Source organism: Vidua macroura, chromosome 12 (assembly GCF_024509145.1).
Source record: "Vidua macroura isolate BioBank_ID:100142 chromosome 12, ASM2450914v1, whole genome shotgun sequence".
Classification (NCBI taxonomy): Eukaryota; Metazoa; Chordata; class Aves; order Passeriformes; family Viduidae; genus Vidua; species Vidua macroura.
Genome location: NC_071582.1, coordinates 7,303,938 through 7,320,039, shown reverse-complemented (window position 1 = coordinate 7,320,039; position 16,102 = coordinate 7,303,938). Strand labels below are relative to the sequence as shown.

Here is a 16,102-nt window from a genome sequence, read left to right as displayed (position 1 = left end):
TTGATTTAGCTTTCACTTAGAGTGCAAGACCAAGGATGCTGTCAGATTAAGTACCCTACTCTCTTTAAAATACATGAAATGTTGCCATCCATGTAATTGTATAACAGGCTGGAAGTTCTTGAACATCTAAATTATATTTTTTTCCTTGTTTGCCTCTTGAAGTGAGTAATAATGGGGTGCTTGGTGTTTTTTCCAGATAACCTTTTTCATGCTGCTCTCTGCAGTGTGTGTGATGCTGAACTTGGCTGGGTCCATTCTCTCCTGTCAGAATGCTCAGCTGGTGAAGTCCCTGGAAGGATGTCAGTTGGTGAGTGATGGAAAACACGTTTCTTACCAAGGACAAGGATTCTGGTTTTCATCTGGTAGGGTTTTATACACACACTTCTTTAATTTCCAAAACAGTAGATATTTAGTAGAGCAATCTATGTGTTACAACCTAAAAAAACATTTTGGGAAAAGTTTAAGTGCTAATGGATTTAATGTTTTGCCACCTCAAAAAGTAATTTTTAGTATCATAAGGATTGACTTTTTACTGTCATGGTAAAAATGATGCTTCAGCAGAATAGGTGGAATTCAGGCCACATCAAAGCAGTGTGGTGGTTGCCATTTGATGTCAGCAGGATCAGGATTCCTTCCATCCAATACTTGTCCAGGCAGTGGATTTCACAATAGGAATGTTTTTGTATGTGTATGCTAATATTTTGTTGGCCAACCTGAGTTGTTTTTCATTTCCAAAGTAAATGAATGTTACTTGTGTTAAATAATATACAGAATAATATAAATTATCATGATGTAGCATGCTCTAAATTATAAGGTAAAATTTACCTAAAGCCCTTGTGTTTTTATCTCAGGGAAAAAAGTACATACACATTGAATTCCAGCGTATTTTCTGACTTCAACTTGCAAAGATGTCTGCAAAAGTCAACTCATGACTGAAATATTTGAGTTTAAATAATAAGTGTTCAAACTGTAGTTTGGATTTTTAGAGCATGATGAAATGCTAAGTAGCTTTGCCACAGTGTGTTGTGCTCTGTAAGGGCAAGTTAATGTCATTGCGGCTGTTTATCATATTGTAACTGTTAAAAAAAAAAAAAAAAAAGGAAACAGTTTCTTCTATCCAGACCTCACTCTTTAGGTTTCCCTTGCTCAAAATCCCATTTCAGTCAGGCTGGGGACTTCCACATGAATATATTGCATTGCCATGTTGCAGGGCTCATATATATGGAATTCTAGAGTTCTGTTCTTATAGACCACCCTCTGGGAGGGATGCACTGTAGTGAACAGCACTGCTTTATGATTAAGCACAGGATTTGACTCAGAAGGTGGTGGTGTATTATGCTGAGCATATTTAATTACTTTATTACCATTTTTCACTAAAAAAGGAAAAATCCTAGTTTCTTAACAGCTTGTTCCAAGTGTATATTTAATTTTAACTCCTTAGATGGCTCTCTTTAGTGCTGTAGAGCTGTGTAATCCTGCACTGTGTGACTGGTGTACATTATCAAATCTAAATCCTTTATTTGCTTCCTAGGATACAAATGTACTCTCTGGGGATGCAACTCTAGGAGTCAAAATCCAGCCTTTGCAGACATGTGGTTTGAAATGTAGTTAACATCCCATGTAACTGAACCAGTAAATTTCCAAGCACAGTATACTGAAAAAGTCAAATTCAAAATAAATTCTGTTTTAGTTCTGGTCTTTCTGTCAAACTCATTCATGGTGAATGCATGGCTTTAAAAGTGATAGTAGGATCTACTGTATTATGGAGTTTAAATTCAACAGGGTTTCACATGTCGTGTTTTTATTTGAATAAAAAAAAAACAAGACAGTGGTCTTACTTTGCTTTAAAGACTGGGGATTTATTGTAGATTCCATAATGTGTACTTCTGTGTGAATATAAGAAATGTGCTTGCCATATGTTAGCATTTTGGATGTGTAATTTGTGAAGTTGGTATTTGTGCCCTTTATCCTGCAGCTTAGCAACATACAACACTGAGGGGGAAAAAAGGGCAGTAGCTTTAATGCCTTGTTATGAAAAATTAATTGGAATTTTTTTCTCATAATTACCTGCAGATCCTGTAGACAAAACCTCAAGATACTGCTTTAAATCAGTGAGAGTCAGACATACACAGAGAAGTTGCACACTCAAGCTGTTCATTACTGTGTATAGGAGAAACATTTCTGTATAGAAATTTCTTTTTCAAATAATGGTTCTCTAAAAATTGTTCCTAACATGTATGGGTAGAGCAATTAATATATTTTATGTTCCATTACTGCACAAGACAGAATATGTTTTATTTCTTCATCTGTGTTTGTTTTTATTGTGTTTACCTGTCTTGTAAGGCATTTATTAATTTAAAAATAAATGCTGTAATTTTAATCAAATTTACAGGTGATTATTATTCAGAAAAGTAGTGATAGTGTCAATCTCTCTATTGAAAGATTACTTTTATTTTTTTTGGTTGGTACAGCTGAAATTGGCTAGTGGTTACAGTAACACATAAAGGAAGAGTCTTCTTTCCCCTGAATTATCTTAGCTGGAATAGACAAAGCAAGGAAAAGTGAAGCAGGTGCAGGTTCACAAAGAGCTGAATGGCAGAGCCCAGGTCCAGTACTGAGGTTTATTTGTATTCCATTTTGCACTGGAGCTAAACCCAGGTCTGTGCATATCGAAAAACAATTTTTAAAATTCCAGGAAATAGAATATACTCTGTTTTGTTCTTGGCCATCTGTCAGTTTTTAATCTTTATATTTCCCTACAATGCAACTTTATCCTTACTGGATCCTCCCATCTTTCCCTCTGCATAAGGTACTAGAATTGACTGAAGTTCCTTCCCCTAAGTGGAGCTTTCTTGTACTTCACTGCCTTGTTATCAACTTTGGAACTCTGATACTTCAGTTTGAAATTTTTCCTTCCCTTCTTTTATGTTCCTATAAAAAACCCTGAAGGTTAATTTAGAAGTAGTAGTAAAATCTATTACTACTTTTATTAGAAGACTTACATTTGTATTAAGGAGGTGATAAAATGCAAAGTAACAGTGTTAACTCCTAATTTGCCCTGTTAGGGGAGAGTGTGTGTGCACTTAGCAGCCAAACAAGCTTCTTTCCAGCAGCATTGACAGAATTTGATTAATTGATACAGATGAAAAAAAAAAAAAAACATAAAGCCTGTGAGAGTGTGTGCATGTATTTGTAATAAATCTGGAAGGTCCTTTCCTTTTTTGATTCTCTGCTGTATAAAAGTCAAGTTTTAATGGGTTTTATGACTTTTGATGTAACAGTACTGCTTTTTTGACAAAACAAAAACTTACAAGACAATTTATGCATGTAGGCAGCTCTGGCTGCTGTTTGAAATCTTAAATATGGTTTGGATGAGGGTGTACTGTGCAACTGTCATAAATATGAAAGCACACAAACTCTGCTGTGAGTACTGACTAGCATGAGTAAGAATCACGAAGTGGGACACAAATATGCGCAGGATGGTGGGGGTATGTGCAGAGCATGAAGTGAATGATGCTTTATTCTTGAGCTCTGCCAGCCAAAAAGAGATTGAAGCACAGACAGTTTTGGAGGCTCTGCTGGTGTAGTTGTGTCTGAGGCTGGCAAACACCAGCCCAGCAGCTGCAAGGAGTGATCCCAACTCCTTCTCCCTGTACCAATGCAGATTTATTGTCAGTGCTACTGTCTTTGTTTATGGAGTCACACAGTGAATGTCCTTTGAGATGTGATTTGGGCTCAACAATAAATCACTTCTCCTTCCTTCCCAAATAAAAAAAAATTTTAAAAAAAAGTTAATTTTGGCACTGTTTAGGTGACAGAATAGCTGTATGAACTCTTGATCCTGTCTGCACAAGTGTGAGACTGCAGCAGGGCAGGGAAGGGCATTCTGGGAGCAGGGGCTCAGGAGTGCTTTCAGCTGCTGCATTGCTGAGAACACAAATGCAGTGACACCTACAGCCTTTGGTCCTGCTCCCCATTGCAGGTACATAACTCAGCAAACAGGTCACTTCACAAACATGGAAGGAAAAGGTGCACAACAAGGCAAATTGATAAAAATTCTCCAGAAATAATATGCTTCCAATCTGGTAGTGAATCTTGGCTGGTTTTGAATATGCTGTGATTCTTAAGGTGGCCCTGTGTTTTGCAAGAACTGTTATGTAAACAATAAGCTTTTAACTCATTTTAAGAAGATTATTAAAACAAGAACTACTGCACAGTACAGAGTTATGGACCAACTTTCAGAATGAATTGAGAATCTCTCATAAATGGGGAATCTTGACCCAGCCTTTTGAGCCTTATCTTTGTTCACCTGTTCATTACATGTGATACAGGTGGCCCTGGGATCTGTATTTCACATTCAAAATGCGAGATGCGTGGCATGAGTCAGTGCCTGTCCTTTATTAAACAGGGGCAGCAAGAATCAGAATAGACAATCTTGCAGTAGAAAGCTTTGTCTGAAGTCCATTTTCCTCATTACAAAAACTTTTTAGCAGCTGAAACCTATATTGATTTACCAGGTGTAGCCTTCTGGCCCCTGGCCTTGGCACAGCTCTAAATTCAAAGTGTGAGTTCCAAAATTCCTCAGCAGCATTTCTCAACCCCTGAACCATTTACAGAGAGTTTTGGGAGCAAGACCTCCCCAGTGACATCCAGTGCTTTGATTTTACATCAGCTTGAAGAGCTGAGGTCAGTTGATCATAAACCATTTAGTTGGGTTTTGCACAGATATTTCACCTTTTAAAAGAAAGTATTAAAAGATTACAGGAATTGGAAAAGAACTAATCTGAAATTGTTCAAGCTGCTTTGTAGTTAAATTGTATGCTAATGAGAAATAAACCCCACAACTACCATAGAGGTGAGCAACCAATGGTTTTTCTTTATTTCTTTGCAGTGTCTATGGCATAGGGTATGACCAGTTTCTGTGAGTTGCCACAGACAATTATTTCCAGTGTTGCCTTGGAGAATATGGGAAATGGTGTAATTTACATACCCAATTTTTTTCTAAAGCCTTTTACAAATTGTGCTGGCTAGAGGGCAATCTGGAGCCTCAGGAGCTGAAATCTCCTGAGATAGCTCCTGCCCTGAGCATGCTTTCATCACAGTAAGCAAGCATTCAGTCATCTGTACCTCATCTGGAGAAGTTTATTATGTTCTTTTAATTGACTCTTATTTTTGCTCTTCCATCTGCTGTCCTGGTCACCAGCATGTAAGGAGAGAGTGCTACATAAGCCTGATAGGGGTCGCACTAAAAAAATACATATATTTAAACATACAACTTTTAAGATCATATGAACAATTTAAATGTTCTTTGAGGTCTAAGAAGTAAGTAAATATTCTGTTGAAATTATTTTATGTATAAGGCTGTGAGAGGTAATTCCACAAGGAATGCTGGTATCTGTTTTTGTTCAGGAAATTGGCAACATACTAGGGAGAATTTGATTTAAAAATAGCAAATGTGTATTTGCATTAGGAATTTTTTTTTTTTGTGGATTTGTGTCTGGAAATGTTGGGTTTTTTTTAATGCAAAAGATTAAGTAACAGGGTGATTCAGATCTCACCACCCAGCCACTGTGCTTCCATCTTTACTTAGGGGAATAAAGGACTGATTTGTGATCATGAGTCTTTCACGTATTTTCTGACCTCTTTCTGTTATTTTTGGTTTTCCCACATTGGGTATGATTTTATGTTTATTCAGTTGAGTTAGTCTGGTTTTGCCTGCCCCTGCAAAGCAAATTTTTTTCAAAAAGAAGCATTAAAGGTAACACTTTTGACATTGAATCCTCTTTCTGTATTTTACCTGTTTTTATAGCTTATATTAACCATTGGAAAACATACTCCTAAGGTTCTGCACAGAGATTTTAATTTTGCATTTAGTAGTCATCACTGTAACTGTAAATACTATTTTTGGGAAGTGTGTTTCTGTTGATTTATACTTTTTCTGACCTTTTCTTTTCTCCACAGATCAAATTCGACAGTGATGGTGTCTGTGTTTGCTGTGAAATGCAGCATCAGACATCAGGCTGCAGTAACCTGGGAGAAACACTGAAACTGAACCCTCTGCAGGAGTGCAATGCAGTGAGGCTGACCCTCAAGGTGTGTTAGGAGAGAATTAACTGTTTATTGCAGTTTTAACTTAGCAAGACAAAGTGTGTGATGAAGGGAGCAGCAGCTGCTGTTCTCTGTCTTCGACCACCCTTATGTGCAAAATACATCTCCATCTCAATATCAGCATTTGTGTGGGTAACTGTTTTGTTAAAGATTACTCAAGAAACAGAAGTTCAGACTGGCTATGGTTTATGCTGGAAGGTGCAAGAACAGGTATCTTTCACTTTGCTGTTCCGAGGTGGTGTTTGTTGATGTTATGGTGAACTGCAAAGAAACACAAAGCGTTGCAGAACGATGAGGTATCTCCTGATGTGCTGCTGCCAGGAAGGCAGGGATGTTACTTTGGGAGAGAAGAGTGAGTGTTCTTTCTGGGTGATGCTGGAAACCTGCTTATAGACTGCCCTGCAACATTGTAAAAAGTTTAAATCTTGTCGCATTTTGTGTTACAGCTACCCTGATGAAAAATTGAGAGCAAATACTAAGAATATTGTATAAGTGACTTAGAGCTCAGTGTAATTGCTGCCATCATTGCTTCACTTCATTATCACCAAATGGGAAGGCATTGATGCTATGTTGTTTTGAAAAATAATAAGGAATCAATGAGAGCAGCTCAGAAAAAGGAAACCTAGGCTGAGAGGCAGATATTGATTCATTCTAGGTTTAGTTGCATGATCAGCAGAACTCTATCTGTGACTCTCAGTTTCAAAATATGTACTTTAATAAAACTAATAGAAAATAATGGAGTAGAGAAATTCATTGTGAGAAGGATCTTAGGGAGGTAGATTTTCTCAGATGGGTCTTGAGAAAGCTATAGAAGTTTTATTGATATTTGAAGATATATTTTAAAATTCAGAATGGGTAGAGATGCTATGTAAGGTATGTAGTAAATACCAAAATGTTCTTCAGCCTTGTTAAGAAAAAAATAAAATAAAGCTACCACCAATTAATATAGATGAGGTAGAAGTTAAAATATTTTTATATGGCCCCAAAATTAAGTAAGAACTCTGCCTCAGGTTTTAATCAGCATGACAAAGGTAACCGAGCAAAAACCTACTTGGTAGCAGGAGTTTAATAAGTGGAAAAGAAGCATAACTTGACATTGTTGGTCAAAACAAAACAATCTTCAGTGCAATGTATTACAAGAAAGTAACTTCCAAGAAGGACATTCCTCAAAGTATGACAGATGCAGAAGGATGAACCTGTCATTCAGGAAAAGCTGACTTGTTAATCCCATGAAAATAAAGATTGAGGGTGCATATGTTAGCTTCCTCTAAATATGTCAGCAAGGTAAACTTTAATGAGAGGGAAAACAACTGTTTATCTTTGGAGGACCTTATCAGCATATGGAGTGAGTAGAAGTGACATATGCTGAAAATAAAAACAAGGATTCTAACCAATACAGCAATCAGAATACAAGCACAAAATTTAATTTATTCTACGATATAACAATCATTTATAAAGGGAATTGACATATCAACTTACACTACAAGAAAATGGGTTTAAGCATAGGAGTTCCCATGAGTATAATCTGAGTGCAAGTTTAATTATGTTCAGAACTTTTCGTCTAAGAAAGGGTAGTTAGGAAAATAACTTTTTCAGAAAGTTTTTTACATCTTTTTCAGTTTTAATTCTACATTTGCTTTCTCTTTGGCTTAGCTCTGATTCCTGGCTGTAAAATTAAGAACAGTGTTCTACTAAGCCCATAAGAAAAAAAGTTACAACTCATTAGGTAACAGCTGATAGTAATAAGGCTCACTCTCTTTAATTACAATTAACAACTACAATGTGATTTTAAAGAAACATGTTTTAGTACCAAAAGCTCAATTGTATTAATTGTTTGAGGAGCCAGAGGGTGAGAAAATGTAGAGAACCCGAGTTAAGGTTATACATTTAATTTATAACATTATGTAGGTTCCTCTTTATTGCAGGTGGGGTAAAAATCTCGTTTCCACTAAGTCATCTGTGGGATTTTGGTGGTAGCAGCTGTGGAGCTTCACTGTGAACAGAACAATCCAGCACATATCACCTGTCTGATCTTGTTCCCAGGCAGTCAAACAGGACAAGGAAAAGCAGCAGTGGCTCCTGGTCCTGTGTATGTTAACTGAGCCTTGCATGATATTGAGTGGGAGGTTTATAATTGCTTTGAAAAATCTCTAAATTTGTTGTTGTTTCTGCAATGAACCACCTCTGTGTGCTTTTTTGTAAATCAATCCTCCTTCTTTCTTCATTTCAAGCCCTGAATAAACTACTCAAACCTTTTAATGGAGACAGAGGAGCTACCACTGCAGTATGTATGGTCCCACATATGCACATGTATAGATACGAGTAGTGATTGCAAATGCTGGCTGATTTATAAGTGCTGGTTTCTGAGATTAGTTGAACAGTGGGACTGCAGCACAAAATTAGATGTTACAGCAAAATGGAGAAAAATACTGTGCCATTTCACTGTTGTAATGGGGTCTCAGCCCACTCAAGGGTGTTGAATTGGTAGGGTTAGAATTATATTTTTGATGCCATACTTGTAGTCTTGTCTGCACACCTCAGTAAAAATAGCACAGTTGTATGATGTGATGAACTGCTATTAAGATCTGCAGGCACCCAAGTGTGATCCATCTACCCTGTTTTACAGTGGAGAGACTTCCTGGTTTCTGTATTTCACTAGGAGACATAGGGGTTTTTACAGTTTCCTGCATTAGTAGTTCCTAAACTGCTCCAGAAAATAAGGTTCTTTGCTTTCCTCTGGATACTCAGGGTCAATGATCTGTGCTTCCAAAGGATGTCAGTGTCCTAGTACCTTGTTTTTTTGTTTTTTTTTTTTTTTTTTTTTTTTTTACAGCAACCATACTTCTAGAACATCTTTATCCTATATTAGGAAGTTACTTGGTTTAATTAAAGCCAAATGAAGGCACAAGCAAATCCTACCTATTACAAAATTAGTTAAAAGAGTTTAAAAGGTTTATTAAGAATCAGGTGTCCAAAAATGAGATGATGACCACAGATGGGATGGATTTAGGATGCAGTTTCAATAACATCAACTTAATCTGTTTTTCTGCAGGAAGTGGATGAAATTTTAAGGATCTGAGTTTTTCTTGTCATGTTAATTAAAGTAAAATGGCTAAATTTTCCTGACATCTTTCATCTGTGAAAATGTTGTCTTCTTTCTAAACTCAGAGTATTCTGAACTTAAGATATACGTGCAACATTTTCAGAGGATGAAGTTAGGTATTTAGAAGTTTGAATTATTTTGTAATGTATTGTTGCTGTCTGATACTGACATGCAAGAGAGGAACGTTATGCTGTTTTGGTTTAGTAATGATCCAGGTGAGTATTTTTAATTACTTTTAGCAGCTTACACAGTCTAGAATACCTGCAGACATGTATGTGAATTTATAGATTTGTTATTTACATAATTGGTTCCTACTTTACTTAAGGTGCATCTGTAGAATGCTTTTGTGACTATCGGGCAAGGAGAGAAGCTGATTCCCTCCTCTGTCTTCAGCATAAATATTTGGTTTGGAGCTGCTAAAGTTCAAGTGTAATATAAATAGTAAATGGCTCTTTCAGGTTTCTGATTGCATTCATTAGTTAGGCATCTCTATTAAAGATTTATATAGGTCAGGGCTCTTGAAGTCTTCTGTGTGAATACTTTCTTTCCTTTCCTCTCCTTTGAATCCAAATTTATTGTTACTGAGTTTCCTGATGATCAAGTCTACTCATATATTTAATTTTTTTTTCATTCAGAAGAAGGTGCTTCCACTTGCAAAACAGAGGAGGATGGCTCCTAGCACGTTCTTTAGAGTTATGAGAACAGTGTTTCCTCGTGTTTACTGTAAGACCAAATGCAATATTATTAATTTTACTGAATGACTTACCTGAAAGGCTTCATAAGCTACTTAAAATTGGATAAAGCTCAGCACAGAAAAAGTAATTCCAGATCAGATTTTTAAATGCTGGATTTGTTTCACATTCCTTTACAGGCAGCTGAAAAGATTCCCTACATTCAGAGTGTATTTACCACACCAAGACCATCAAAAATAGGGTGGATCAGGGTGGGCTTTTTACTCTGAATAGCTGAGCTACTTTTCCTTCCTCATACTTCTTTCTGTTAATAGCTTGGACAATGAGTGAATATGGTTGGAAACTTCTCTCACAGCTGAAAAGGTGCCTCTTTGAATGACTGGAATCTGTTTATTCCATCCTTGTCCAGTTATGTTATGAAACCTTAGCCTTTTAGTAATCTCTAACTATCATATCCCAGTACTAAATTTAATGCAGCACCTGAGTTGGAAGGTATGCAAACTTGAGTGCAAACAGAGAAGACATTTTTCAGTTTATTTTTAAGTAGCAGTGCACTGTAGACTGCTTCTTAAAAATGTGATAAAATAGTGAATTACACTGTACTTTCAAACCTTAAATCTATTATATGAAGTGTTGATTATCTCTCCACTTACAATGCAATGTGTGGTTGAGACCCATTTGACTCAGAATTAATTCTTGAGCCTTCCTTGTATTAGAGCAGATATTTTTCCCAGTGTTTTTGTAGATGTATCCAGTGAGAACAGCTAAAGTTATATTTTGAGTTAAAAGGATTGTTGTCCTTGAATTCTTGAATAAAAGAAGTACATTGACACTAATTTCATGGGTGAAAAAGCTTTGCTGCTCATTATCTCTTTTCAGGATACAGTAGTATAAGAAATGAAGCACTATAATTGAAGTCAATCAAGGAGAAAAGAAATCATCTCCGCAGCATTTCAGCCGTGGAGCCACTTTTAGCCATCGATCGCTGGGGATGCTGAGATCCATGTGCTCAGGGCTGTTGCTCACAGAGTGTTCCTTTTACACATCAGCAAGCTGATTTTGCTTCTTTCATCGTATATTGGCTAAGGTCTCAAAAGTGTCAAGAACCTCAAAGACTACAAATCTTTTATTTCCACAGGAAAAAAATCCATTCAGCCAGCAAAATGTGAGTGTGTTGTACAGAGAGCTGTCAGCTCAATACTGTTGAGCAGACTGGAACTCATAAGATGAAATGGATGTACTTTGTGTCTTTCTAGAGCCAAAGAGGTTTAAATACAGTTTCTCATTCTATGTAAGCAGCACAGCTGATTAATTTTCTATATAGTACTTGGCAGAGTGAATATTTTGAGGTAATGGTGCTTTATCTGTGTGGTGTGGTCTGTACTGAGCGACAAATTCTGTGCTTTGATGTTCATGCGTGTAACTTAACTTACAGTACAGTTTATTGCTATGATAGGGAGAAGCAAGAGAGTGACTAAATACTTACCAAAGTCTGCATTTGAGTTGAGTTTTGAAGATGTCCAGATATTCCTGGTTTAGCCTGGCTTACTTGATGGTTTTGAAAGATAACTGCTATTAGAGACAAATGCAGTTTTAAATTGGTTTCTAAGCTGAAGGAACTTTATGGGTGTGGCCCACCATTAGAGTGAAGTGATATTATTCCAGTTTTGCTTTGTATTTGCTGTGATAGGAGGTACAGATGATGTTCTGAAGGACAGAATTTCAGGAGGGTGAACACGTGTAGAGTGAGTGTTCATTGGTTATAAAGGACCAGCTTGTCAGTGCACCCATCACTGGCTGATGGGATTCGTGCCATTGTCATTTTTCATTTTAGATTCTATCTCATCTCTTTGCTTCTGTCAGGTAATTGCATGTGCTAACAGCTGTTCTAAATTGCTTTGTTAAATGATTGTTTCTACAGTTGAGTTATCGATGTGGCAATCACCAATTTTTTACTTATTCCAGTTTGATACCATCTGACTGCTTTATCACCCAGCAGTTTGATGGAAAACAAAGAAAATAAGTTTTTAGGAAAAATTACTTTTTGAGCATATTGCAGTGTGAGCTTTTATATTCTCAATTAATTATATCTTAAAATTACATTCTTTGAATACAGAATATTAAAATATTGCAATTAAACATTCACATTTTAAATAATACTCAGGTTTTGTAATACATCTCCTATTTTAATCTGCTCTGCAGGATTTTGGGCTACACATTTATAGAACATGCATTTTTATACATTTATGCATTATTTTAATTGTGCTAGCAAAGGAAGACCTGAGGTGCAGTATCACAAAAACAGTGTCAAAAGAATAATAGTGAAAACAGCTTGAATTAGGAAAAAGAAAAAATACCTGTTCTGTCCCTAAGTTAGATGTATGGGAAATGATAGTATGAAGAAGGTTTGGGAATGCACAGGTATCCTTTGGGAACACAGCACAAGTCAAAGGTGTCTGTTATTATGGAGGAAAAGCATGATAAACAGTTATGCAGGTGCTGGCACCATTAATTTGGCAATTGTTCAAGTTGTAGTATAAATGGAATATTACAACCATGAAACCTTGCTTTTTTCACTGTCAGTACTAAATTTTAGCACCACTTTTAAGATTTAGTGAGGGACCTACTTGGGAAAATAAGTGGCCACAGAGAAACAGCTCACAGTGCTGTCTGACTGCTGTGCATGTATCTCTGGACTGATCTAGGCATGGTTCCAGGCAATTCTGACAGCTGATTCCACTCTGAAGGGGATTTGTGTCCTCTGCAGCTAGTGAGCTAAGGTGTATGAAGAAAATTGTATATATAACCTGTAGAAGATTAATTCTCCCTAGTACATTATACTTATCAGAGCATTAATTATCATATGAACATGCTGAAGAATCACAGTTTTGTCTTAAAAAGACAAAGACAGCATCTAAGAGAAAATTGTTTCAGCCATTTCTGAGGAACAGAGAATTGTATTTCGTACCATTAGAGATTCACATGTTGTGTGTTCTGATTAGTGTTCTGGTAGATGTCAGCTAAAGATCTGTTACTAAACCTCCCTGATTTTGTATTTAGTACAGATTTCCTTCTCCTTTAGGCACCTATAAATGTAGGTGGCTGGGGCTGGGGCTGGGGCTGTGGGGAGTTACGATTGCCCCTGTTGCAATCGTTTTTCACAGACATTTCCTAAAGGACGTCTTAATTGTCATTGTTCCAGCTGCTGTCTGTAAGCACCTACCCTGTCCTTCTGGCAGTGTGCTTGGCTGTGGAGGGCTTTAGTTCCTGCTCACTTTTTATCTACAGCTGAATAAATGAGTGTCATGGATTACCTAATTATTTTTTCTACAGGGCACAGGCAGTGAATTTCCTGAAAATGGTAAATTGCCTGAGGCTGATTAATGTTTGGGGAGGGTGGGGGGAGTGGGGAGCAGAGGAGAAGGGTGGGTTGTGGCTTGATTCCTGTTTGAATTGAAACAGACTTCAGGATAAAAAAGCCAAAACAAATAAAGAAGCAGTCTTGCTTTAAGAAATATCTAGTGGTGGTGCGGCCTCCACAATCATTTCTCAGTTATTATTGTCTCTATTAATACTTTAGACTTACAGCGTTTTACATGTCTGGTCCTTATTGATCTTTATGAAATGCATAAAAACTCTTCATCCCTGCATTTGGAATTTTCTGGTTGTACCTTCACCTTCAAAGAGATTGTAGCAGGAAGAGGAATTGTGTGCTTAGCCTGGAAAGGAGTGTGTGGAAAGAGGCTGCTGTTCCTGTGGGCAGTAATCCCTGCCCTACATCAAAAGCATAATGCTGAGTAACAAATGGAGCACAGCTGTCCCAGTGTGCCAAGGAATGTCTCAGGGTGGGTAGGGATGAGTGTAGCCTGTAAGGCACAAGAAATAATCCTCACACTAGAGTCAGTGTTTGCAAGGCCTTCAGCTGTGCCTAGTTTAGGATTCTGCATTTAAGGAAAAATGTAGGCCCAGGTGGGGTGAAACAAATTAGCTTAATGAAAAGGATCAGAGGCCTAGGAAGTTGATTTCAGTTGAGAATTGGAGAAAATGGTGTCAATATGTCATGCAGTAAAGGTGGAAAAGGCTTCAGGAGTGCTAATAGAGTTCAAAGGTATAAAAGTCTGCTGTGTAACAGCCTGTTCTCAAGAGCTATGGAAGAAAAGAAGCCATGGCTTTCATCTGTGGGATGGACATAACCAGGGCACTGATGGCAAAAATAAACACTGGAATAGTGGGATAAAGCTGTGGGGTCTTTAGGAACAGATGAGAGAAACATCTGTCATGAGACTTAGAGGCGCAGTTAAGTCTGTCCTGGGATGTGTAAAGTTGTATGAGGGTCTTAGAGACACTTTGCATTCTAATTTGGAACTTTGATTTTATTATTTAGTATAAATGGTATTAAGTTATGAACTCAGATGGGCTATATTTTTTGTATTTAAATGGCTGTAGTAGGCAATGGATGATGTTTCTTCCTACTAGGAAATTGTCCTATTTTTCTACCCTAGATCTTGTCTCTGCCTCGGTGTTCTTTACCAGGTTTGTATGTGGAAAGCAGAACATGAAGGATCTCAATCTCCTTTTTTTGCCACTGTTAACAAATTGGGTCTCCAGGGATCACTTTGTCTGTTTACCTCCATTTGAATGCTCTAAGTGGCTTTGAGTGAGTCCTCTGCATCACCTTCTGTAAGTGACATAGTGATTGGCCCTTCCAGTATTTTGCTGTTAATGCTGATGATTCATTATTCCCCTGGCTGAGGGGTTGGCCAAGAAGACAGAAAACTACTGACCAGATCAGCAAGAGCAAATCTGGCTCAGTGTAAGTTATTAAATGACTAAAACTTGTTGGCCCATTTATTGTCTGCCTGGTTCCCATGGCTGGCATTTCCATCTTCAAATGAAGGTCACTTGAGGAGCAAGCAATTACAGTGGCAGGAGTAAATCTGCACCTTTCTATCATTTGTTTCAGAATTGTTGGGGAAAACAAAGCAATTTATAGCATAGAAGTTATTTCATGCACTGGCAGTGAATAAAGTACTATTTTAAAATTAGATCCTATGGAATGTTCTTTACACAGTGAGTGCTTTTTACTCATGGTATTGTAGCAATTTTAAATTAGCTTTTCATTTGTTCTCACTGCTTTTTCTCAAATGCTTTTACTGGCTATTCAGAGAACTGAGCCACACAACAGCCACAGCAGCCATGCAGTTTCTGTACAAGGATTGTAGCAGTTTTGAAATGTTGCCAGCACACTAAATTCTTTTCATGTCTTTTCACTGGCCGTGAAGATGGTAAATGCAAATCCAGTGATTGGGAGAGAGACAGATGCTTTATTTTTAGTGGTACCATTGCTATAAAAATGTTCCATTTTAATTCAAATGTTTATTTTCCTTTATTCTACTTGTTATACCAATATTCTGTGTTCTATTTTAAGCTTCTTTTTCTTTAGAAAAGCAAGCCAACGATACAACCATAGGTACTCAATTCATCAGTAGAAGGTGAAATATCTGGGTGTGTAATCACTGTCTTTCTCTCATATAAAAATATTTCAGATGCATCGAGTTTCTGACATAGGATAAGTCTCTATTTCATACTAGAATTTTTTTAACACACAACCCTACGTTGTAGATTTCAACTACTCAAAGCAATAATATTTCTGCATGTGGTTTTTAATCAGAGGTGTCTTTCATAGGATCTTTCTTGTGATAGCTGCAGCTTGGAGTCGACTGTGAAAGATTAATTTGTCTTTTTGGGAAAAAAGAAAATTTGAATATCAATATTTCTGAGGAAATATCTAATAGAAAATGTCTTGCGAGAACTGGGAAAGGGAAGATGTTTGTTTCTGTAATTGCTGCCTTTGTGGATTGCTACCTGAAAAAGATTACAAGCTAAATGTGTTCTACCCAGTTATTTGGGACCATATTAATCGATAGCAGTTGAGAGTGTTTGTTATCAAATTCCTCAAGCATTTCCTGTCCTTTGTGTCCCTGAGATAAGAGATGATATTCTGCTGATGTCTCTTCGCAGGACCTGTTGTTCAGTGTGTGCGCTCTCAATATCATCTCCACCATTGTCTGTGCTTTGGCAACAGCAATGTGTTGCATGCAGATGGTTTCTTCTGATCTTCTGCAAATGGTGAGTACGTTTCAGTGGCAACACAGGGTTTGTCCAGCATAACACAGTGTCCTCTCTGTGGATGCTCTTT

At 37.2% G+C, this 16,102-nt stretch overlaps 1 protein-coding gene across 4 annotated transcripts in view; it reads left to right on the top strand.

The window, feature by feature from the left end:
• Window positions 1–16,102, top strand: part of ENTREP2 (endosomal transmembrane epsin interactor 2) — an 87,841-nt gene that overhangs the window by 50,094 nt on the left and 21,645 nt on the right. For 3 of the 4 annotated variants that reach the window (XM_053988264.1, XM_053988263.1, XM_053988262.1), the window contains exons 3-5: window positions 197–307; window positions 5,962–6,093; window positions 15,925–16,032. In XM_053988264.1, the coding sequence (XP_053844239.1) occupies window positions 197–307; window positions 5,962–6,093; window positions 15,925–16,032 (351 nt within the window). The remainder of the gene's footprint in view (window positions 1–196; window positions 308–5,961; window positions 6,094–15,924; window positions 16,033–16,102) is intronic. The other variant, XM_053988265.1, reaches the window with a different exon arrangement.